Source organism: Chionomys nivalis, chromosome 5, assembly GCF_950005125.1.
Source record: "Chionomys nivalis chromosome 5, mChiNiv1.1, whole genome shotgun sequence".
Lineage (NCBI taxonomy): Eukaryota > Metazoa > Chordata > Mammalia > Rodentia > Cricetidae > Chionomys > Chionomys nivalis.
The window spans coordinates 114,112,382-114,136,974 of record NC_080090.1 but is presented as its reverse complement, the minus strand read 5'-3'; the positions used below and the strand labels follow the sequence as shown (position 1 = coordinate 114,136,974).

The 24,593-nt window shown below is 34.7% G+C and overlaps 1 protein-coding gene across 6 annotated transcripts in view; it reads right to left on the bottom strand.

Annotated features, from left to right (window-relative positions):
* Positions 1 to 23,564, bottom strand: part of Dsel (dermatan sulfate epimerase like) — a 36,337-nt gene extending 12,773 nt beyond the window's left edge. The window contains exons 1-3 of one of the 6 annotated variants that reach the window (XM_057769262.1): positions 22,859 to 23,564; positions 17,921 to 22,393; positions 9,026 to 9,077 (exon numbers count right to left, since the gene is read on the bottom strand). In XM_057769262.1, the coding sequence (XP_057625245.1) occupies positions 17,930 to 21,550 (3,621 nt within the window). In that variant the 5' untranslated portion in view covers positions 21,551 to 22,393; positions 22,859 to 23,564 and the 3' untranslated portion in view covers positions 9,026 to 9,077; positions 17,921 to 17,929. Of the gene's footprint in view, positions 1 to 9,025; positions 9,078 to 9,819; positions 22,394 to 22,858 lie in introns of those variants that run through there. The other 5 variants (XM_057769263.1, XM_057769264.1, XR_009057121.1 and 2 more) reach the window with 5 other exon arrangements.
* Positions 23,565 to 24,593: the final 1,029 nt, after the last annotated feature.

The window sequence follows — 24,593 nt, the reverse complement described above, 5'->3', positions numbered from 1 at the left end:
GAGATTCCTTTTTACACCTGTAAGAAAGGCCAAGATCAAAAACACTGATGACAACTTATGCTGGACAGGTTGTGGGCTAAAGGGAACACTTATGCATTGCTGGTGGGAATGTAAGCTGGTACAGCCACTTTGGATATCAGTCTGGTGATTTCTCAGAAAAATTAGGAATTCCAGAAGACCCAGCAATACACAACTTTGGGGTATATACACAAAGGATGCTCAATCATACTACAAGGACATACACTCAACTATGTTCATAGTAGCATTGTTTGTCATAGCCAGAACCTGGAAATAAGCTAAATGCCCCTCAACCAAAGAATGGATGAGAAAAATGTGGCACCTTTATACAATGGAGTATTACTCAGCAGGAAAAATAATGACATCTTGAAATTTGCAGGCAAATGGATGAATCTAGAAAACACCATTTTGAGTGAGGACAAACATCGTATGTACTCACTCATAAGGACTTTTAGACATAAAACAATGAAAAACAGCCTACAAATCATACAGGTACTCTTACCTACAATTGTTTTAGTGTCTGTGTTAGTTGTGATTTCTTTCCTCTTTATGAATTTTTTATATTGGGACATAGTAATATATATTCTCCTATTTTTCTTTTTATTTTACTATGTAGTGAAAATGAACATTTTGTCTAATGTAATCAAATTTATCATGTCTTTCTTTAAAATAACTGTTCAGAGCCTACAAAGTCTTTTCAATATCAATTCAAAACTCAGTTTGCTAATATTTCTTTAGGCAGACACCTAAAAGTAATCTTTTATATTTTTTAATTAGAATTATACAGATAGCTGAGCTCATACAAATAACATGTGTAACCCAGTATCTGTGCTTTGTTGTCCTACATCAGAAGTGAAACTTAAGGTTTTAAACTTTGGGTCATAAATAGAAAGATTTCACTAAATGTATATTTAATAGAAGTTTCCGAAATAATCTGATAATTCTAATCAAAAGAGATTTCATTTTTTCTCAGATTTTCAAAAATAATTTTGACTAGCCTTTAATCCTCCCTCTACCAGTTTTATCCCACTGAGGAAGAAGATATGGCTCAGTTTGTACTGTTCTTGAAGAGGATTTAAGCATTAGTTGTCAACATCCAAATGGCAGCTCAGAATCATCTGTAACTTGAATTTAAAGAGTTTGTCTGTTGTATTTGGCCTCTTCCAGGGACACCTGTACTCACATGCTGATACCCACACAGACACACCCACATAGACAGACAGACAGACAGACACACACCATTTTCTTTTATCTTAAAAAAGGAATAATACTAAAGCTTCTATCATTATCTGAAACTTTTTACTTTGGTTTTTAAGAGACTCCCATATGATTATTTCCAAAATACATTATAAAATCACAATATCTTATGACCACAGTGTTGTAGTGATTATAAGCCATAATTAAAATAAAAATGCTAACAAAACTTGTCTTTATTGAAAATTTAGGCAGAATTTTTTTGTTTTGTTTGTTTGGTTTTTGGTTTTTTGAGACAGGGTTTCTCTGTAGCGTTAGAGCCTGTTCTGCAACTAGTTCTTGTAGACCAGGGAGGCCTTGAACTCACAGAGGTCTGCCTGCCTCTGTCTTCTGAATGCTGGTGTTGAAGTCGTACATCACCATTAAAGTCGTGTACCATTACGGTCCTGCTCCAGGCAGAATATTAACTATTCAATAATAATCTGTTTGGGAAAGAATACATACATCTCTAAGTAGTTCAATTATTTAATTTGTAGGTGTTATTCTTATTTCTATTAATGACCAAGAAAAACATAAAATGTAAGTCATATAGTTAAAAAAGACCTTGGATTGTTTCTGTTTCATTTATTAAGCCAGATCTTTACTGAATGTGTGTATACTTTAAGAATACTTGTTTAACTGGAATCTGTTTGAAGGTGTTTGAGTCTCAATTCTCAATGCCTAGTGGCCTATAAATGGCATGAAGAGTTCATTAGCATATCAAACACTTCCCAAACCATTGAGAGATTTCCATTTGTCTTTAATCTGTAGATTTTCTTTTTCTGTACTAGTAAAGGCTGTTCACAATTGAATCCTGGGATCTGAGTTTCTTTTCAAGGTTCCTGAAGTATCATAGCAGTGAAGTCAAGAGAAGTCAAGCTGCTGAATAACATCCAGAGGGTGCTGCTAGTAAGAAAACCTTGACATTTCAAGAAACATGAGAAATGATGGAAAAGAAATATTTTTCTATTTTGCGACTAACATGAATACATTTTGACAGAAACCACAATTTTTCTGTTCAAGTTTAAAACTATGGATAGTATATTTCCAGCCTTACATTCATAATACATGCCCATTACTTTACAGAAATTCTGATGTTCATGAAATATTTGGATTATAAAATAAATATTTGTAGTATAAGATAATGTAAAATAAATTACATGCAAGATCACTTGGGTATTATATGTCTTTGTTTAATAATAAGCACTGAAGTAATTTCAGAGCTTCTTGTTACTATCATATGTCATTAATTATATGACAATAAAAAAAACACTTGGCTTTTGGTAGAATTTTTTACCTAGCCACACAAGGTAAGAAGATCCCATTCAACTCTATACTTCTTCATTTTTAAAGATTTTACTGTATTTATTATCTAGTAGACTGAAAACTCCTAATTAGATGGTACAGTATACAAATTAATAAATACCCCAAATGTATATAAATGGAAAAGTTAAGATAAGTCTGTTCACTTTTATAATAACTTTAATAAATAAATAACATTTTGTCTGAAAATACCTAAGCCAGTAAGTTTGTTGTATACAGCCACTATAAGTTGACAAGGAATCTATGTTTTCACTTTCTGGGGAAACTTAAAGCCATATATCATGACTTCCACTGAAGTAAGAGAACTAGAAATGGAGGAAAAGAAAGAGAGAGAGAGAGAGAGAGAGAGAGAGAGAGAGAGAGAGAGAGAGAGAGAGAGAGAGAGAAACCAGAATCTGACCAGATATCTGTTAGATTCTGAAACCATGATAGGGATCCCAAACACCAGACAGGTCTATAGATTTTAATTATTTTCTATTGCTGTAAACAACAGAGTATGTAGACTTTGAAGCTTGAGCTTGGCAAATTTAACCTTTCAAACAAAAGACTAACATCATGCAAATTTAATTCTAGAAGAATAGGAGAAAATATACAGAGGAAATTTAATGAATGAACAAACATGTCCCCAATTGTATCAAAAGCATGCATTCAACAGATGTAATAATTTACCAATACATGAAGTAGAAAAAATTTAAATTCTCTCAGGGAGTTAACTCTCTAGGTAATGTGGTTATGCAGCAACCATGTGGATCTGACTTCAATCCCCAGCATCCATATAAAAAAACAAGTATGCACCTGTAATCCTAGCCAGTACGATATAGCGTCATGAGAATCCCTTAAGCACACTGGTCAACCAATCTGGCCAAACAGGCTAATTTCAGGTGTTAAAAGATAGACTGGGTTTGAACAAATAGGGAATATGGATTCTGAATAATAATGACACATAAGTCTGAGCTCTTGCTTCCATGTGTATGCTTACATATGTGCACATGCACAAACATATTTACTCACTAATATGCGTGTTTACATTTCCATGAGATAAAAAATCTTGAGACAGTATGAAAAGCTATATCTAGCAATATTATAATCAAATAGATGTTGACCCATCAAACTTTAAAGAAAAATATTCTTAGAGAGAAAAAGAGCCTTTGTGTGCAAAGAATAGTCATGTGAATCTGATGACTTCCCTGGCATCCTGTGTTCCATAACTAGCTGAAGGGACTGAGTAAGAGGATTGATAAAGCTGCTGCCTGCCTTTTTTTTTATTTAATTAAAAATTTCCACCTCCTCCCCTCCTCCCATGCCTGCCTTTTTTTAATCAGATAAAATAAAATTATTTATTGTCTCTGAGCTGTCAGGATTCTTCCACAGGAAAAGAGATTGGCTTTCATCACTGTCCTAAGTCTAAAGCAAAGAGTGGCCACTTAAATTACTGTGATCTGTTTAATAAGAATTGTCTCTAAGAATGTGTGGCCATAGGTCAAAACTAATTAAACTGGATGTTAAAAACACAGTGCTCATATAAACATTCAATCCTGCCATAAAAGAAAATAAAAGTAAATTAACAGAAATACAAATATATGAAGCAAAATTTTATGAAAATACAAGGAAACACAGACAAAGTCCATTGAGTAATTTTAACAACATAATAGAAAACTAATATATGTGGACAGACATATATGTGTTTATAATAATATACACAATTTAAAAATTGTCCTAGGAGTCAGGACTAAAAGTGGCTTGGTCTATAAGAACCCTATCTTAAGAAATACATAGAGCACATTACACCCACACTTATGTTTTGCCATGAATAATATAGAACCATTAAGTTGAATTCCAAAAACATTCCAAGTACTGATTATCTTTATTATAAGCTTATCAAAATAACAGCTAGAAAAATAATTAATAGGGCTGCTATACTAAAAAACTAATAATCATAACTTAACATACAATATAATAAAAATAATGAAAATTTTATATATCAAAATATAGGAAATACATGCCATCTGAAGACCACTCTATATTGAGATCAGATTCCATGCATTTCTCTAGCTAAACAGGCATCATGTAAGCTACCCCATTATGGAATCAGTACCCAGTGGCCGAAGGATTGTGTACCAAGCATCTCCTGGGTAAGAAGAAAATATTAATTAGGGAATATCAAGATGCTCAATTACATACTTATATTACCATTTTACATGCACAGTTCCTAAAGGTCAGCATTTCTCCATGGTTTGCTGCTGTTTATTTTAGCCTTTGGTTTGGCAAAAGACTGTGAAGTGCTATCCCTTGGTAATGCCTAACTAATATTTCATTTAATCAAAATTTTTATTTTACAATGCAGAAAAGGAGCAAAAGCAGAAAAAGACACAATGCCTAATTCTAGAATTAAGTAGACCTGAAAATGTCTGTAAATGAAATAAAATTACAATTTTATATTTCCATAACTTATAGAACTATTTTAATCTATCTCTACTTAAGCTTTATTTCATTACACCCAAAATTACATATCTTAAATAAAAAAACGCACCGGGATTATTTGGATCTCAATTACTAGGCATAAAAGGCACTTCCAGTTTTTGAAACTTTTAGTATCAAATGAATCAGAAATATTTTAAAGCACTATTTTTTTAAAAAAAATTTAGGATCTCATTTCAAGATGTCCTAAGTAGACTTTAACGATTACTTGCTTAGTAGTCAATCTGTTTTTAAATTTTATATTTAATCTTCTCAGAAGGCACCATAACTAGGCACTGAATTTCAAACTTTTACTACATTTCTTATAGACAGTTTTTCTAATAAAAAATTGCACAATAATGTGAATTTTGTATTTTTAGAAACCATTGCTGTAGATATTTGCCTTGTGTCTCAGGTGTATGAATGTCTGAAGTTATATTAGAAAAATATAACTCATGTATATATGAATTTGATCATTAGGTTGAGTATCTTCAAATTACTAACATCTAATCACATTGGCATAATCATATCTATTTTATATGGTTTAGAATATCACTTATATACCCATTTTGTAAATAAAAAAGAAATATTTTTTATTTAACTAACAAATTTTGTTTTAAGAACTTTTTAAATGCTAGATGTTCTACAAGATTTGATGTATAAATGGTGCTATAATACATATCTTGTTATATGTTCTCAATGGTTTTCTATATGGGATAAGATTTTTCAATGTAAATGCCATGCCCAAAGCAAATTTTGATGGTAGTTTAAGTAGGTATAAAGTAGCAGTGTCATCTTGCTCTTATTAAAGATACTTGCTTACATTTCCAAAGAAATAGACAATGGTTTACTTTTTGTTATACCTCCAAAAAAGTGTTTACTTTTTGTTACCTTATGAACTAAGACACAATACTGATGCCACTTCAACTTAATTTTATATAGTAGGTTTATAGTGTTTTTATGTATTGTACCATGGCATACTTTTAAAAAATTAATGCCCTTAATTCTTTGAGAATTTTATATGATGCATTTTAATCATATTTAATTTCCTTCTTCTCTCAAATCCTTCCCCACCAACCTACAGAACCAATTTTATTAGACACAGAGATTCTCTTTCCTTCTTCTTCCTACTCTATCTCTCTCCCTCTTTCCCTCTCTCCATCTTCTTCTCTCTGATGGGTGTAGTTTGTTTTGGGCTACTACTTCTGGGAATGCAACCTCTCCTGGAGCAGTCTATGAAGCAAGTCTCACACTATTAAAGAAGACAGCTAGCAGGTCCTCAGCTAAAGGTGGTACCTCATGTCCATGTCCCTGCCTCTGTGCTTTTTTAAAAGTCCTAGCTGCTCTTGCTGGTCTAGACAGGAGCTATTTTCTATTATCCCTTACTGACACTAAAACCTCATATATATATATATATATATATATATATATATATATATATATATATTCCATAGAGAGAGGGAGAGAGAGAGAGGGGGGAGAGAGCATTAATCCAACCTTTATTTTAGTATAAAAGTTGAGATTTTGGAAAGGAATTTTGTGGGTTTAGAAAAATTGGTCTCTGATATTTGGTTTGGAATTAGAAACCAAATCCACTACTGTGGTGACAACTGATCTCTTTATATTATCTTACAAAGCAGAATTCCCAGCAACCAATTTACTCCCACATTCCTGTCCACATACAATGTGACAATAAAGAGACCTTAAAAGTTGATTCTATATCAGCTCAAAACAATTATTTGTACAGAACAGAGAAGTAAAGCTCTCAAATAAAATCACCTTGAGAGGGGAGTTTGGGCTGCTAATTCAGGTTCTATAGAAGTACATATTTTTCTGAGGAGAAAAGAGTTGATTCCCAAACAACATGTAACCCCTGTAGATGCACATCACAGACTAAGTATCAGTGGTGCAATGGGTTCTGCTTCTGTAGAAGCAAAGAAAAACTATGCTAAGAATTTTAATGAACGTGTCTTTTATGTACGGCTCTGCAGTAAAACCTACTTAGAAATATTATGTGTGATGATGAGCCTACTTTTTTTTTTAAAGTAACACTTATCTAGTTTTGTAGTACAAAACTAGGGTTGGTAACATTTGGTAGCAGAGAGAGTCATCAAAATTCTGGCTATGAAGGGTTATGGCTCTTAATCTTACATTTCGATGTAGTTCAGAAAGCTGATAGCTTTTGATTAAGTTAGAATGTTAGTGCTTTTGGATGTTTTCTGTTTCTAGTTTTCCCCACTGATTCCAAAGTGAGAAAGTACTGTAAGGAGAAATATCTTAGTGTTTAAGATATGTTTTTAAGAGGTTCAGTGATCGCCAAGTCTAAGAGGTCTAATTTATTTTTATAGTAACTGTTATTATTTTTATTAATTATTATATTTTTCAAGACAGGATTTCTCTGTGAAACAGTCCTGGCTCTACTAGACCTTGCTTTGTAGACCAGTCTGACCTTTGAACTCCCAGAGATCTGCCTGCCTCTGCCTCCCCATTGTTGGGATTAAAGGTATGAGCTACCACCTTGCTTTTTATTTTATTTTTAAATCAGATCTTATTATATAGCCCTGAGTAGTCTGTAATTTAATCTGTAGGCGAGGATGATCACAGAGATCTACTTGCCTCTGAAACCTGAGTGCGGATATTAGTCACTGCTACTTCTATAACAATGATAAATTCAGTATCTATATTTACTTCCTTCTAGATAAGTATTCAGATACCAAACTATCTTACTAGCCCTACTTCCTGACAGAGTTAATTTTGAGAGAAATCATACCTTCTGAATCCCTAGCACTGCAAACGGAATGGATACCTATATTTTTCTGATGAAGCACATTGACAAAAACATTGAGCCATACATGTAATTATGAAAAGTACAAAACACAATCCAACATGATGTAGGATTCCCCTCTGTATGTTGTGAATACTATTGCTTAATAAAGAAACTACCTTGGACCTGTACAGGGCAGAATAGAGGTAGGCAGGGAAAACAAAACTGAATGCTAGAAGGTGGAGTTGAGGAGACACCATGTAGCCGCCAGAGAGGAAAGACACAAGCTGCCAGTTGGAACCTTGTTGGTAGGCCAAGAGCCTCATGAGGGTGACAACCGGTGAAATCCTTCCAGACTAATGTGGTTTGATGGACCAAGACCCCAAGAAAGGTCACTGTGAACAGCCCCCAATTACTTTGCCCAACAAAAAGTAGGAAGCAGTTTGAAAAGAACTATGCCTAAATTCCCAAATATTGTTTATAAATTTTTGCTTACATTGAAGAGAGGATATGCTATAGATATGAATACTTTGCTTTGGTATGGATCTTAGTTTATTGATACAAATTTAAGGTCAATTTTGTTATAAGTATATTTCTGCTCTTAATTAACGTATTGTGTTTGTGCAGTTCATTTAAACATTTAATGTATAGTTAAGAAATATGGGTTAATAGTCATTTCTAATAGTCAAGTTTGTAATCATGTTAGGTTTTCTAGATATATAGAGATGTATTTCAGTTATTCTTCAAATATTTCAAAAATCACAGAATATGGCATTTAAAATGTTTTAAGAACTTTGAACTTTTCATGACAGTGTGACACACCTGTGCCTGGCAGCACCAATTACTTCAAGAGGATGATAAATATCGAAAAGGCTCCTCGTGGAGTTTGTCAGCCATTTGGGCAAGAAACTGCTCTTGCCTGGACTGCTTGATGTTATGCTGTATAAACTGGACATGCAGGAACCACAAAGAAATGACTGGTAAAATTGCCTAAAGGTGAAATGATCCTTTGGGGTTCCTGCTTCATGAAAGAGTCGGCCAGACATTCTGCAGACACAGGACATTGACAAACTGACAATATAGGTGGATCTGTCTTTGAAATTTCTTGCTTCATAGAAAAGTCTGCTGGATACTATGGGCCTGTAAGCTGAAGATGGGTACCCACAAAGTTACAGAAGAACTTTACCTGACAGTCCAGGCCATGAGATGTCTCTGTCAATTCAAGAGTTTTGGAGGTTGCTGACAAAAAACTTCCTGTTAACTTGGGTAATATTGTATCCTTCTGGAGTTTTTGATGGAATTAAAGAATAGTTAATAATTTTCCTTAGTTATGATAAAAGACAAATTAGATATAAATACTGTAATTCTTGCTTGATACCTGTCTTGTTGTATGTAATTTTGTTAAGTTAAAACATCCCTTTTTAGACAGAAAAGTGGAGATGATGTGGGATTCCCTTCCATATGCTGTGAATAACATTGGTTAATAAAGAAGCTCTTTGGGCCTGCACAGGGCAGAATAGAGGTAGGTGGGGAAAAGTAAACTGAATGCTTGAGAAAAGAAGTGAAGTATCCACCAGACGGAAAACACACAAGCCATCAACTAGAACTTTGCAGTTAGGCAATAAGACTTGTGGTAAAATATCAAAAAATATAAATGGATTAACCAAAGATATAGGTGCTAGCTAGTAATATGCTTAAGTGATTGGCCATGAAGTGGTGTAAATAGTATAGCTTCTGTGTGATTATTTTGCAAATCTGGGCTGCCAGGAAACAAGTGGCCTCCGTTGACACCAACAGAAACTTAATTGTAAAAATATGTAAAATCTAAACCTAATGCATTATCAAATAAATAAAATAGAAGACAAGTTAACTATTGGGTAGACATATAACACACAAATTTTAATTAAGAAATATGGTCTATATACTCGATATTAAAGTTTTTAAAACCAAGTTTTTGAGATGAATAAGAAAAGATAACAAAAGACTTTGACAAATTTAGTTAAGCAAATTTGAAAAATTAAGAGAATAGATTTTTCAAAATATAATTATCTAACGATAGTTAACCAGAAATGCATGAGTAAATAAAATAAGTCCAGAAGTACAAGTAATATTTATATGGTATTATATTTCCATATATAAAGTAAAATGTCCACATGGTTTTATAAATGAATCTAAGCTGATATGTGAATATTAGAGTATTTCAAATTCACAGTCTTCTAAAAAACATAAATGTAGACCATCCCAATTTACTTTATATGATGAGTATATTGTTTATTTGAACAGTATACAGGTCAATTAATATTTATGCAAATATCTTAATATTAACTAACCATTACAATACAGCAATAAATACAATAAATAATTCCCAGACTGTTTTTCATAAAGACTAAGTTGGATCTAATCTTTAAAAAAAGCATTTTCATTTGTTACAATAAATTAACAGATAAACAGCAAAAATTATGACTAGATAGTCAGGGAAAGGCAAAAATATTCAATCAACTTTATCTTGCACTCATGTTAAATCTCAGAATAGGTATATAAAGCAACACTGCATCTTAATAAGGAACACCTGTAACATGCAGAAAATGGACTATAATCAATTGTGAAATATAAGAAGCCTTCCATAAGCATCTACTGTCACAAAATTCACTTAGAATCTTACAAGAAGCCATAAAAATAAAGCATATTAAATGTTTTAAAACTCAAAAGGAGAAAATGTTATTATCAATAAACATACATGGCAATCCATATATGTTTTAAAAGAATTTAGGATTACAAAAGTAGTAAGAATATTTCATAAGATTCCTAATAGAAAATAAACAAAAAAATCAATTAAAAGTTTTATATTCTAGCAAAGTTAAAAGTATACAATTAAAAATAAATAGCATCTACTATAATAATAGTATCTTGGATGCAACAATATAAATTCTATCAAAAGACTGACAAATAGTAAAAGGAAAGACATGTCATATATACGTATTGGAACTAATTTACTATATATTTCCATACTACGAAAAGTAATGTAATGAACTTATTAGTAAGATGCATTATTTTTACATTTTTAATGGAACTTTGCAAACTTAATGCCAAAGTGAATGTCAAATAAGTGCTTAAAATGAAGCAATACAATGAGAAAGAAAATATTCTAAGTTGTCAGATTTCAACCATACCAATAAGAATAGTAATTAATACAGTGTGGTATCATCATTGGCCTAATCCAATGATAATGTACATATCACATTAACCAAGAAAAGTTTAGTAATTTGTGTATATGCAATAGTTGTGTATATGAATACATATATAGTCATACAAACATATAATCTTCACACTATTTTAAACTGTCTAAAATAGTTTTAAATGTAGACAATTACAATAATATATTTCAAAATGAAAGCATGAACATGAATTTAATGCTGATATTATACAGCTTACACTTTTGACATAGAATAAATGTAAGATACTGTATCCATTGTACTTGAATTTAGAAAGTTCTATACTTAATATATCACAAAAATAAATACATAATGTCATGGAAAAGTCATAAAAGTCAAGTGACAGATACTGAAGGGAAATTGAACAAACTGTCTTTTGAAGTTTGAATATGTAGAAATCAATACTTCAAAAATAAACATATTAACCAGAAAGTGTGATTTTGCTTCCTTGTGCTGCTCAGTAATATATTAAATTATAAAAATGTATTGTCCTTGATCTACATATTTTAGTTCTGTATGTTCTGGAAATATTTAAGTATTTTATTATTGTGAAATTTATATCACACATAAGTTTGCCTTCTTTTTGAGCATAGCCCTTTCCTTTCTTTCTCTTAGAGAACTGTAGGTGATTACTGAGAACATATTTTTCTATTAATTTTCACACTTTGAAATATGTTCTTATTGACTCTAAGGAGCTCAGAGCTAGAAAACTTTGACAGAAAACATCACTCAATAAATTATATGAATAATGTTTAATAGAAGTTTCCCTCTTCAATTTAAAGATAAAGAAAATATTGAAGCAAAATTTGTGAAAATTCACTCTGCCAGTCACACAGAAAAAAGCCTTGCAACTCCAAGTTAATGGAGCTTTCTGAGGTTTGTAATGTGTATTTATTGTGTCCAATAATGAGATATTGTAGATAGTTTTATAGCTGTTTTGAAAGAGAAATAACTTAATTTCCTACTGCTAAGAAAGGAAAGGAGGGAGGGAGGGAGGAAGGGAGGGAGGGAGGGAGGGAGGGAGGGAGGGAGGGAGGGAGGGAGGGAGGGAGGGAGGGAGGAAGGAAGGAAGGAAGGAAGGAAGAAAAAGGAAAGAGAAATAACTAAGTGTGTGAACATTTCAGTTTGTTTTGGCCATTATAGAGATTTGTGCACTTAAACCAAGTGCAATTCTATTGCATTCTAGATACCAATAAATTAGGGAGAATTCTCAAGATAATTAGTAATTGAAAATTAACAGAAAACTATCATACTTATATGGAATGTTATTGACTATAAATTTGCTATATTTAATGGAAATTGTTAATGTGATTTCATAATTTGGTTATATTTTTTCTTTAAAACAAATGAAACCTCCCTGCAAGTTTTGTGATATAGAATATCAAGGTACCAAATCAAAATAATTCAATTAATAACAGCAATGCTGTAAAGTTCCACACAACTTGAGCAGTTTTACAATAAAATCTATCTCCTCAATTAAAATGCAGTAATAAATGATCATATATTAAAAACCAAGTATCAGTAAAATATGATGGTAATCTTTCAATATAGTAAAATAAGGATGAAAGTATAATCTCTACCATACCACGCCTTGGTGAAGTATTGTTTATGTAGGTGTTAGAGACTGTAATTCAGATAAATTGCTTTATGTGGTTCCTTTGACAGTGTGGAAAGTCAGTGTGGTGAGCTGAATGGCGCTTCAAAATGGAAAGACTATCAAGGTTGCCTAGTGTGCATGAGGTTTTTTTTTTCTCCTTAAACAATAAAGAATAAGGTATAAAGTCCAGCATTTTAAAAAGGAAGGAATAGAAAAATGTGGGAGAATATGACACATCTGGACAATCAGAAATTCTGAAATATTTGAAATCTAAAATTAGGATTAACACACTTGAATTAAGACAGTCACAACAAAAGAGGCAGAGAGATACAGAACTAGTTTAAAAAGCATTAATAAGAAAGCAACTGCAATGGAAAAAGTGCTTAGATTATAGCTTTTTTTGAGTTTCATCTACTCTAATATTTCAAGATCTTTTAAAATAGTTTAAATAATAATGTGAGCATGATGAGAATAAATGCTAAATAATTGCTTCCTGCCTTCTTCTCTCTCACTCCATAACTTCCTCCCCCCTCCGCTTTCTCATTTTTTCTCTCTCTCTCTCTCTCTTTTTTTTATTTTTGAGACAGGCATTGTGCACAAAAGAAAGAATAAAAAAGTAAAACATTTTATATATTAAAAATAATTTTTACATATAGGGTTGACTGTTAGTCACATATTTGAAATGATCATGGACTTCAAATTAGTATAGGCTATTGTAAGGGAATATTTGAAAATTCTGATTAGATGGTTGCTCCCTTGATGCAAGGTCTATAGTACAGTTTTCACAATACATCCCCTGGACAGAGATTTAATGCTGGGTATTATGGCTATCTAGAGGCACTTGTGGTTGTGAGGGTATTAGGGAAAGGAAAACAAAATGAATTAAGACGTACTTTCTACTGCTATTACTAGAAAGTTCATCCTCCCCTCAACCCCATCCTCTCTCAGCAATTTTCTTCACCAAGAATCCTTTGATATTAAATGTTTGAACCATAATTACATGTTAAATTAGTTGGGTAGGAGTGTTAAATAACTACCAACATTTTTATTCAAGTGAATCAAATATAAATTCTAGCACCAGAAAAACTTCCTGTGTCAGTATTTCAATAAAACACTCATCAGTTTTAATTTAAGAAAATCATTTGACTTGAATTTCAAATTTTTTATACATAAATAACACAAAGAATTTTAAGGGTTGTATATATGTTACATATGGAAATCTATTTTTTTTTAGTTATTATTCCTGAATGAAAACCTACCAGGAACCAGGGGATGGGTGTAAAGTGCATATGAGCATCATAGACAGATTCTTATTATTTAAGGTTATAGAGCTTAGAATAATGTTAGTAGAGCAGAAGGAAGGTTGCCCATCACCGAAGTGAAGGATTTCCAAGTCTATTAGGTGAATTTGCAGACATGGGCCTTAACATCAAACATGCCTGCATTCTCCAACTTGCACTCATTTAGTGTCACACAAAATGTCATGGACCCAAAGACATAAAGAGTTGCATGACAAAATTATTTCGATCATAGCCAAATTGCCTTTAGCACTTCATTTTTATATCATTGGGGAGTCTTACTTATGATCTTACTCTGTTTTCTTTCCTGCGTGACTGGAAAAATGTATGAAACACCAAAAAATAAAAACCTAAAATTCCTATGTCTATAGACATCATTGGATCCACTTTGAAAATTGAATGAACTAAACACACTGCTTATATTAAATACAACATAAATCCAAATAATTGTATAGTGCAAATACCAAGGCTAAGAATGTTGCCTGTCATCTACAAAATTGCCTGTCATCAAAATTAAAGTCATTTAGATCTTCCTAATTGTTTGGATTTTTTCCTGCTAAAATAATGTAAAATAAACAGAAACATTACATAATTTATTCAAAATAAATAAACAAGAAATGGTTCAATACTCAATATCCTGGTACATTTCAGAATATTAAGTATACTTATATCTCACTGCTATTTTCTTCTACATTTTTCTTTATCATTAAAAGCTTTCCCAGTTATAATCAAAGACTGTATGTAAAAACTGCAGTATATTACTCAAAATTAATAGGCACCATACATCAGGAATGTACATACATCATGATACACAAATTTTCTGATCAATGATATCAATTAAAAGTTCAGTCAATGAGATTATAACATGACTTTATGTGGACTATTTAACACGTGCTAATATGTGAAAGAAACAAAAATGGTTCTTTGAAGACAGTTGCATAGGGTAGCTGGATAGGTCCTGACATTTCTCAAAACTTGATAAAACATTGTTTTATTCTTAGGAGGCAGTTAGTTCTTACGTTTGTCTAAAGAAACCAAATGTGTGATTTTGTGTAATCAAGGCCTAATATGTACATGTCATTGCATCCTCTTGATAAAAATTATAAATTTAAGCATATTCATAAATTTAACAACCAGGATTTTTATAAAAATCAACTCTAAATGAGGTTTAGCTTGAGGATAGGTTTCTATTATCTAGATTTGAATATTGTATGATTAATGTTTCCCTATTTTATCAGTTGATCGCCTAATTTTCCAGTATTTCCAAAGCTACTTTTAATGAGTTGTACCAATTAAGCTTAAGTTTCAGGACATTGATAAGGGAATGACTTTTACAGATAGGCCATTTTAAATGGCTCTATTATCTATAAACTGTAGTAGGAGCGGAGGGTTGCTTCCCGCCACCCGGCTCCTAGCCACCGGCTAGCTTTACCCAAAATAATTACACGGAAACTGTATTCTTTTAAACACTGACTGACTCATTAGCTCCAGCCTCTTACTGGCTAATTCTCACATCTTGGTTAACCCATTTTTAATGATCTGTGTAGCACCACTAGGTGGTGGCTTACTGGGAAGGATCTGAACCTGCGTCCATCTTGGAGAGGAGAGCTATAGCATCTGTGTCTCACTTCCCTTATTCCCAGCATTCTGTTCTGTCTACTCCGCCTATCTAATTTTCTGTCCTATCAAAGGGCCAAGGCAGATTTTTTTTATTAACCAATGAAAGTAACACATAGACAGATGACCCTCCTCCATCAATAAACAATAAAATATGGTAATAATCCTATTCACAAATCATTAATAAGTTCAGAGGGTATTCAAAGCGAAGATGTGCCAGAAGTGTCACTCACCTTAAGTACTCAAATTGTAAGGCAGCAGGTCTTAGGCATTAGCATACGCAGGCAAATTCAGTGGATTCCTTTCCTACACACAACACTCTTCTGAGGGAATCTGTAAAGTTATCTTCAAATTTCCATTATGGAAATAACTATGAAAATGGCTGATGTCTTACATTTTCTCTGAGGTGAGAAAGTTTAGCTCTAAATTGCTCTGTGGAGTTCAAAGCTATGTTCCACTATGATTTATCAGTAAAACATTCCCATATCCCTTCTCAAAAATCAGTCTATTTTCTAAATCTCTCCTTTCTGCTTTCCTCCACATAATCTACTTACCACCTTCTGCACAAGGGTACATTTCTGTACAATATGCAGAAGTAGCTTCACTGTTTTTTCTGTGCCTGTACCCATTTCTAATTCTCACCTTAGTATGATGTAATACTTTCCCACCCCACTGCTTTTCTACTTGCTCTGACTTAAGATCATATTCTGAAAACGAATAGCAGGGAGACTCTGACCAATAAGAAAATAGTGTTATCATCCATGTAGTAATTTTAGATGGACATTTGCTGAGAAACCCGAGATAAGAGTAATCCTCCTTCAAAATATAAATGTAGATTTGAGTCTTCAATCTATATTGATTTTTATTCATTTTAATATGAAGGGAACATTATGAGTCCTGTGGAGCAAAAACAAATGTAGGGGACATGTAACAGTTCCACTCATGCCATAATAGAAGAAAAGAAATAACAGCTAAGTTAGATTCAGCTAAAAATAACATATGTACAGCTTTATCACTCTGATAAAATTTTATCATTTAGATAAAAGAACAAACTACTGAGACAGAACTGCTTTTATCTAGATCAGAGTGACAAAATCCGAATGTTAGAACTTGGGGAAACTGTAGTTTGAAACATCAGGAAGAAAACTGCAATCTGCATAGACTCTCACCAAATCCCAATGCTGGTAATGTTCATGTAGCACACTGTAACTACTCCACTGGCCTATAATAGCATAGCATTTTTGATTTCAGAAACTACCAAGCAAAATGAGTGAACATTTTATGTTCGCTACATTTATAAGATGCAGATGGTAAAGGGAACAGATGCCTCTGACATCATTTCTCAATTGGCTTCAACTTTTGCACACACTGGCAGCCTATAAATTCAGAGGATACAGGATAAGGCTTCCTAATTCTGTTTCTAGCACCCAGCCATGCCAGCACCACCCCACCCCACCTGCAACAACAGTGAATGACAACCACTGTCAGTAGACTTCTGCTCCTTTCTTTGAGTCAGAGTGGTAACACCACAAAACTAAATTTGATTTTAAGTCTGTGTCAGTCTTTAATACAAAATTAATCAACAAGGAAAGGGGCTGTTGGAACAGCTTTATCACTAAACTGTTTTGTAGTTACTAACAACTACCTGTTTTTTTTGAAAATGACAGAAAGGCCAAATAAGGTGGTCATGGTATGACAGTGAAGAGCGATAGCTTCAGGCAGGCAAATAAAAGCGTTTGAGAAGAGCAGCATTTCCAAAATAATACACTGAATTTCAACATGCTCTGTTCACAATCTTATTTCTTGAGTAAGAAAAGAAAAAAAAAATCCTATATATATCTTTGTCTATATTTTCTGAAAGTTCTAATAGAAATCTTTATCATTTCCCCAGTGATTTCAGAGAACATTATACAAAGTACAAGAAATTCATTTTTTTATTTCATTTTTTCTTTGTGTTAGAAGATCTTTTCAAAAGATAAGGAACCTATGTAGTTCATTTTAAGAGCAAGAAATGACTGGGCAAAGCAGCAATTGCAAGGCCTTTCATAGTGTTTTAGGTGCCAAGATAGATTAGTACAGTTACCAAAGAAGGTAAGTTAAAGTACATTAAAATCTTCCTATCTTCCCAGATACCATAATATATACTTGTGTAGCACAAACATTTTAGCAGAAAAAAAATTCAGAAATCAAGGCAAGGAAAGTGGAAACATAAAAATAAATCCTACTAGGCCAAATATGGTGCTTATTTTTTAAAGTATCTTTCTGTGCAAATAACAGACTGAACACACACACTCTCCCCACACATACACGCATATATACACACTTGTACAAGAATAAACAAAATTATCTAGTTAATAGTCACAAAGTAGGTTGGGATATATTAGTGCAAATTTTTGCTGACCTGCAGCATTTAGTCCATAAATTTTGGATATCCTAGACGATCCATCAGTGTCCAGCAGATATTTTCAATTATTTTAATTTCATCTCTAGGCAAGTTTTGTTTCCAAATATTAGTATTAGATGGTGATATTTCCCCCTCAAAAGGAAGATAAAAAAGGTTTGTGGAAGTGGCAAACAGTATTTGGTTTAAACTAGAAGGAGACAAAGGAATTCCAAGAAATGCAAAAATTCTTTCTGTAGTCTTCTGAGGAAATTGAACAATATCTTCAAACTTGACCAGCTGGTAATTGGTAGGCAGCAAATCTGTATTTATTCTCAAAGCTGCTGCAGTGTTTGCTAGCCACAAATGAGACAGTAAAGAGACAGTATTTGACTGGGATGTTTCTAATTCTTTCTTCAGTGATTCATACTCAAAAGCATAGCCTGAATTTAAGTTACATTTGCTTTTACCTTCCTCTATGTTAAACAATTTTGCTAAGTGCTCTGGTACATTTTTCAGAGAATAAAGACTTGGTTTACTACCATATAGCATTGAATAGATCCAGGCTCGAGGGTCTCGTACTATGTACAAAGCCCGCATTGAAGTTCCTAAAACTTCCTGAAAAAAATGAAGCTTCAATGTCCAGCTTCCACTACTTAAACTGAGCACAGGACGAGCACTTGGGTAATAAACTAGGTGTCTCCTCAAGGCTCTAATATATTCAGTATCTCTATCAATAGATCCTTTCACTTTACTTCTTTGTTCCGGCAAAGACTCTCTCCTTTTCAATTTTCGTTTTTTGTCCTTATTAGCTGCAAAATATTGAGCAAGTTTATTCCTACCTGTTTCACGAAGATGAATATTTTGCAAATGAAATTTTGTGTCCTGGACCAAAGACAGCAGCCACCTTCGAAGAAGATGAAAATGCCCAGTGCGGATATCTGATACTTTCCATTCACAAGCATCTACAAATGAGTCAATTTCAAATTCAGTTTCAGGAATATCAATGTAGGCTGTAGGTATTTTGATGTAGAGAAAATCACTACTGTTGAAAAAAACTTGTTTCAGAATTTCAGCTCCGGAACCAGGGAGTGAGGTAATAACAACATCAGGCAGATCTACATGCTTCCCTTCAGAGATTATGGTCTTCTCATTTGTCTTGGTTTCAGTCCTTGTCCATTTTGCACAAATGGGCTGAGTACAAGTGCTCCACACATCCAGAAACTCAATAAACCACAAAGCAATAACAAGTATTAATACACAGCGCATTAGCTTTCTAAAAGAAAGGTAGAACCGCCACTGAAAAGTTAAAATAACCAAACAAATACATAAAATGAATCCAACTGCTATATTAAATTTAAATCCAAAAGGGAAAATAACTCTATCATGTCTTATAGGGTTTACTATTGCTTGAGTCCCTAAACCAAATCGGGTTATTTGGCCTTGATTAGCCACACTGGCAAAACCACCAAATCCCAGGTAATCAAATCTCCTTTTCAGATTTTGATAGTCAGTTATAACAGAAACACTATGTTCGGTATTATTGACATTTAGAGAAATCTGAAGTCCAGAACTAGAACTGTCAATAAATTTGCAGCTAGAAACATTTATATATGGACCATAAAATACATAAGCAATTCTTGTGATTGTGGATTCCATATGAAATGTAACATTAACAAACTGAGTCCACCTTTTCTTAAACTCAGCAGCTTGTTCTGCTTCCTGTATATTAGCCACAGGAGTGTTACCATGATGATCAAACCAAAACATTTTATAGTGTGCATCCCACACATCCATCATGGCACCATTATACCTATTCATAAACCTGTATGGGATGTATTTAAAATCAATATCCAAATTATGAAAGAAGGCACTGACAGAACTTATTGGGGACGTTTCCTGCCTTTCAATGTGGTCAACAACAAGTAGAGTTTGAGAATTTAAGAGAAGTAAAGCACGATAGACACTTTTTAGTCTCATTGCTGAAGAATAAGCAGCCACTGCTTCCCCACTTACAAACATCATTTCTCCATGTTGTGAAGCAGTAATAACTTCCCCAGCTGCATCACCAACCTCTTCACCAGTCCACTTGAGCCACTGTGCACATTCTCCCAGTTGACCTTCCCAAGGTTTATTACACTGGCTTGATGGTGATGGGGCAAATACCAACACATTGTTAAGGTGGCTTAACTTTGGTCCATAAAGAGCCTCAGAAACAAATACTTGTCCATTGGGGGCAAAAGTAAATGAATTTTGATCTGGATGTTCATGTCCTGGGTTAAAGCTTCTCCATCCATCAATCCAGGAATATGGCTGAAAGTGAACTATGTCATACACAGCTCGTCCTCCCAATTTCCCAGATTTAAAGGACACAAAGGTATTGGCCTGTGTACTTGGCAGTCCAGCCCCATACGTCACAACGCCCCAGTTAGGAAATGTGTGCATTTTAGCTGTACCAAAGTCAACAGGAGGCTGTGGGATAAGCTTTGGATCATACCAGATATATTCAGTATGAAGAGTACTCCACCTTTGGGAAGTGGAAGGAACCATTGGTCCATCCTTAGGTCGATGCTTTCTAATTTGCTGAGCTAACCAATTTCCAGCTCCATTTCTTAAAATGAACTTATCCAAGAAAACTAGCTGGCTCTCTGGACCATAAAACCAATTATAATTGGAATCTGCTACACCTATAGTTCTTTGATAGCCTGGTAAAAGCGTAGCATAATAAAACCAAAAGTGCATTTTTAACCAGTTATTATCCAAGTTGTTGATGTTAAAATGGCGTTGTGCTAAGAATACATATTGTGTAAGTGATTTTGAGGTATAGCTTCCATAGGCTACACCTTCATCCAAAGAGCCATCTACAATATGATTCAAAAGAAACATAGTCTTTTCCATAACATCAACAACATCTTGCTTCCACATATGTGCTTTAGATCCTTTATCTACTCCAGTAACCAATGCACCTATGAGCAATGCTATCATATTTGTAGCTTGGTGGTTATGAAGAAGTTGTTTGCCCCATGAGCGAATCTTTGAATATTCATACATTTCCTCAGTAACAATCCGTATTTTTTCTAGGTATTTTTGTTTTCGCTGATTACCTAACAGATTATATAAAAAGTCAAAGGCAGTGGCAAAACCTGTTAAAGAATGGCCAACTGGAACCTCATCCCCTGGTGCATTCTCAACTAGCCAGTCTTTGTAGCTAACCATCCTGTCCATGTATTCCAAGATAAATTCAAAGGCAACTTTGTCTTCTGGACATAATAAACAATACAGTGCTAAAGGAGGAAGATTATTACCATATATTTCATTCCACTTGGCAGCAAAATCAGCATGCTTGGGTGGAGGTAGGTAGTATGTTGGATTAGACAGCATAATTGTCACTGCACTTCTGATAGCTCTAAAAAGATGCAAATGGCTTGTATGAGAATTTTGTCTCATTGTTTGTACATCTCCAGCATCAAAATACAAATTTGGATGAAGTTTTTGGTTAGATCTGAAATCTTCTAATTTCTGATTCTTAAACTGTTGTATACCATCTGTGAAAACTGCCCATCCAGAGTAATTGCTCACAGATTCTTCACAAGTAGAAAAACTAAACATCATTGTTAAAAATAGGAAATGTCCTGTAAACATTAACGCCATGATCCATCAGGAAGATCTTTCCTTAGGCATACATGTTAAACACAGTGTTTAATATGTTTCTCGTCTGGTTATTATAAATTATATATTAAATATCTTGATAAAACAGATTTTATACCTCATAGGCTGTGAAATCCAGATGATATTTAGCTCATCCAAAGCAAAGAACATTGCTATGAAAGGAAAACTTACATCATATTTCTGTGTCCCCGGCAGTTTTGCATCCAATAAAATAAAACTTAAAGAAATAGGAGTGCCTCCAACGTTTCCATAATGCATAGAAAACAGCAGTGTAGTCAGAAAATACCAGGAATCCAGCATTTATTTTCTTTACTTAATCTAATTAACATATAAAATCATGGGAAAAAGAAAAAAAATCCCAAAATTTAAATAAACCTGTTTGTAGCATATAGCATAAGAAGCCATCCTTATTGATTAACTCACCACACATACAAGGTATGTTTCTGTTCGTTACCAAAGAGAAGATCATAAAATACTGTCCTTCTCAGAGTGAGTAAACTTTATTATTTCTTATTTCTCTCAGAGTCTTGGTCTGTGAATTATTTCTTCTTCCATTTTGGGGAGGAAAATATTCCAAATAGTTGTTCAAAGTCCTACATGGTTGACAAACATGATCAAAATTTCTGCCTTCATTTCAAATATCTTTTTAAAGTATTTTAAAATCTTCCATGTACCAAATGTACAAACGTATCTGCACCTCTGGAAGAACCTCAGCTTCAGTCTCCAGGTACTCGTCTTCAAATTATAACCAACAACTGGGGATAAAAATTCCCCTTTCAGCAAAACTAAAGACTGTTTTCTGTTCCTTTTTCATGTCACTCCTCTCTGTGTGAATAAAAAAAAAAAACAAAAACAAAGCAAATCTGTAAGGCTACAGGTCTCCTGCGTGTAGAGATTAACTAATGATTTAAATAGTTTAAGCCATTTAATAAAAATGTATCACAGTTAAAAAATCTTATATTATTTGCAATCCAACATTTCTCGTGTTTTCCCCATATTTTCATAAACACATAGATCCCAGTTAATATTAGCAGAGAAGAAACAACTACAAGACATATTTCATATCTGATTGTTTCAGCTATTTAAACATGTTTCTATTCACACGTCATCATCATAAAGTTATTTTGGTTATGAAAGGTAAAAGCCAAAATGTACCCTTAAAATTATTATTCAAAGTTTAGCTTTTAAGGAATCAGAATGTCGGTTCATGAAACAAGTTATTTTCCTTAGGAGAAACTGTGACTCTTGGGTAGGAGGCTGAGAAAAGGAACCCTTGGCTGTGTTGCTCACCTGTAGCAGCTGCCTTTAACATCCTCACCAGGAGTCACCAGAGGGCGCGCGGACTCGGGTTTAAGGAACAGGCCTCTCCTTTGCCCGTCTTGAATTTGAAAGACCCTCACTAAGTTTCAGTTAGGCAAGTCTCCTTTCTGAAGGAAACAAACACTTCCAGTAGTTTCCTGACCTGCCTCATCTGTTGCACATTTCAATTCGTGTCTTCAGAACGATCGCCCTGCTGCTCGACTCCCCACTTCCGGACCTGTGGCTGTGACGTGGGGACTACAGACGTGTACATGGCCAACTCAGCTTACCTCCCAGCCGCGGGCGACAGCGTCTTCAAACTGAGCTGGGCCCCAACAAAGGCAAAGGTGGGGACTTCAAGAGAGCGTTGTTCTCTGAAGACCGGACTGCGGAGACCCAGTGCTCCGCGGGCGACGCGGGGCCTGCACCGGCAGCAGCCGGGCGAGGCCCCCTCAGCGCGGGGGTCCCCTCTGGGTGTGGAGTCTCCTCAGGGCCAGGTCTCCGCAGCCGGACACGCCCGCCCTTGAGGAAGGCTGGGGCCTGCAGGGGTGGCTCCGCTGGCGCAAGGCAAAGCGTTGGCGGCGTGCGTTCGGAGGCTCGGTCTTCAGCTGCGCCCCGCCACAAAGGCCCGGAAGTCCGACTCCGCCGAGCGAACGGTGGTTGCCAGGGCCGCGGAGGGAGAGAAAAGGCAACAAGGGCCGGAGGGTGGGGGCGGGGCCTGACGCGCAGAGGCGTGTCTGGGGCCGGGCGGGGGCGGAGTCTTGGGGGAAGGGAGAGACGCGCGCGTCGCAGGCCTGCAAGCCAGGGCGGGGCGCTATAGGGAAAGCTAAGGTCTTGGTGAAGGCCTAGGAGGCACATTCTGTACCAGAGGGCTGGGGATGGCTGAACCCCTTGCTGCAGGGCCTCCTTGGGAAGAAGACTCCCAGAGTGTGTGTCTACACGGTCTGGCAGATTTGTTGGAAGTTTGGAAGCCCATTTATTGAAGATCTGGCTGGCCTGTTGATCTGACCTTTTGGTAATTAGACAAAGACAACTAACTGTAAAGCATCTAAATAGAAGAGAAAGGTGTTGTAATTGCAAATAATCAAAGAAACTCTTGGGATATGGGATGGGTGACGACAGTGGAAGGACTAGAATAATCAGTTATCCTTAAGGGTTGGGAAAGGACTGGAAAGCACTTATTTGGAACCCTGAGGCATGCTGGCTGAGATTGCAGTCCTAGAAAAACAAAACCAAAGTATCCAGATTAATATACTTGGAACAACTTCAACAGAAAAAATGGACTAGTCACCTCAACTGATTGAAAGCTTCTCCTGGAGTGTAAACAGGAGCAAATATGGGAGAGCAGGCATGAACAAATCCTAGGAAAGAAAGAATAAGCAATCAGTAAAAACCTGTAGATAACCCGTACTGTCATTACTGTCACACCACCACCACTTATGTGTATGTAATTTGAAGGTTGGGAATTCAATTGCAAAACAAGCTGGGCCATAATTCCTGTTATACTCACTTGAGCATTTCCCGCAGAACTACATGACACCTGGGCATAGAACAAGCTTTCAAGCTTCACAGACAACAACTTCATCTCTAGTTGGGTATTATTTACAGTTCAGTTTCCTTCTAATCTTTGTTATTGGTAGAAATATACAGCTGTATTCAGATGGGGGAAAAGCCAGGTAGTTGAATGACATTCTGGTAAGAAGCAAAGATAATTTTACCAGCCGAG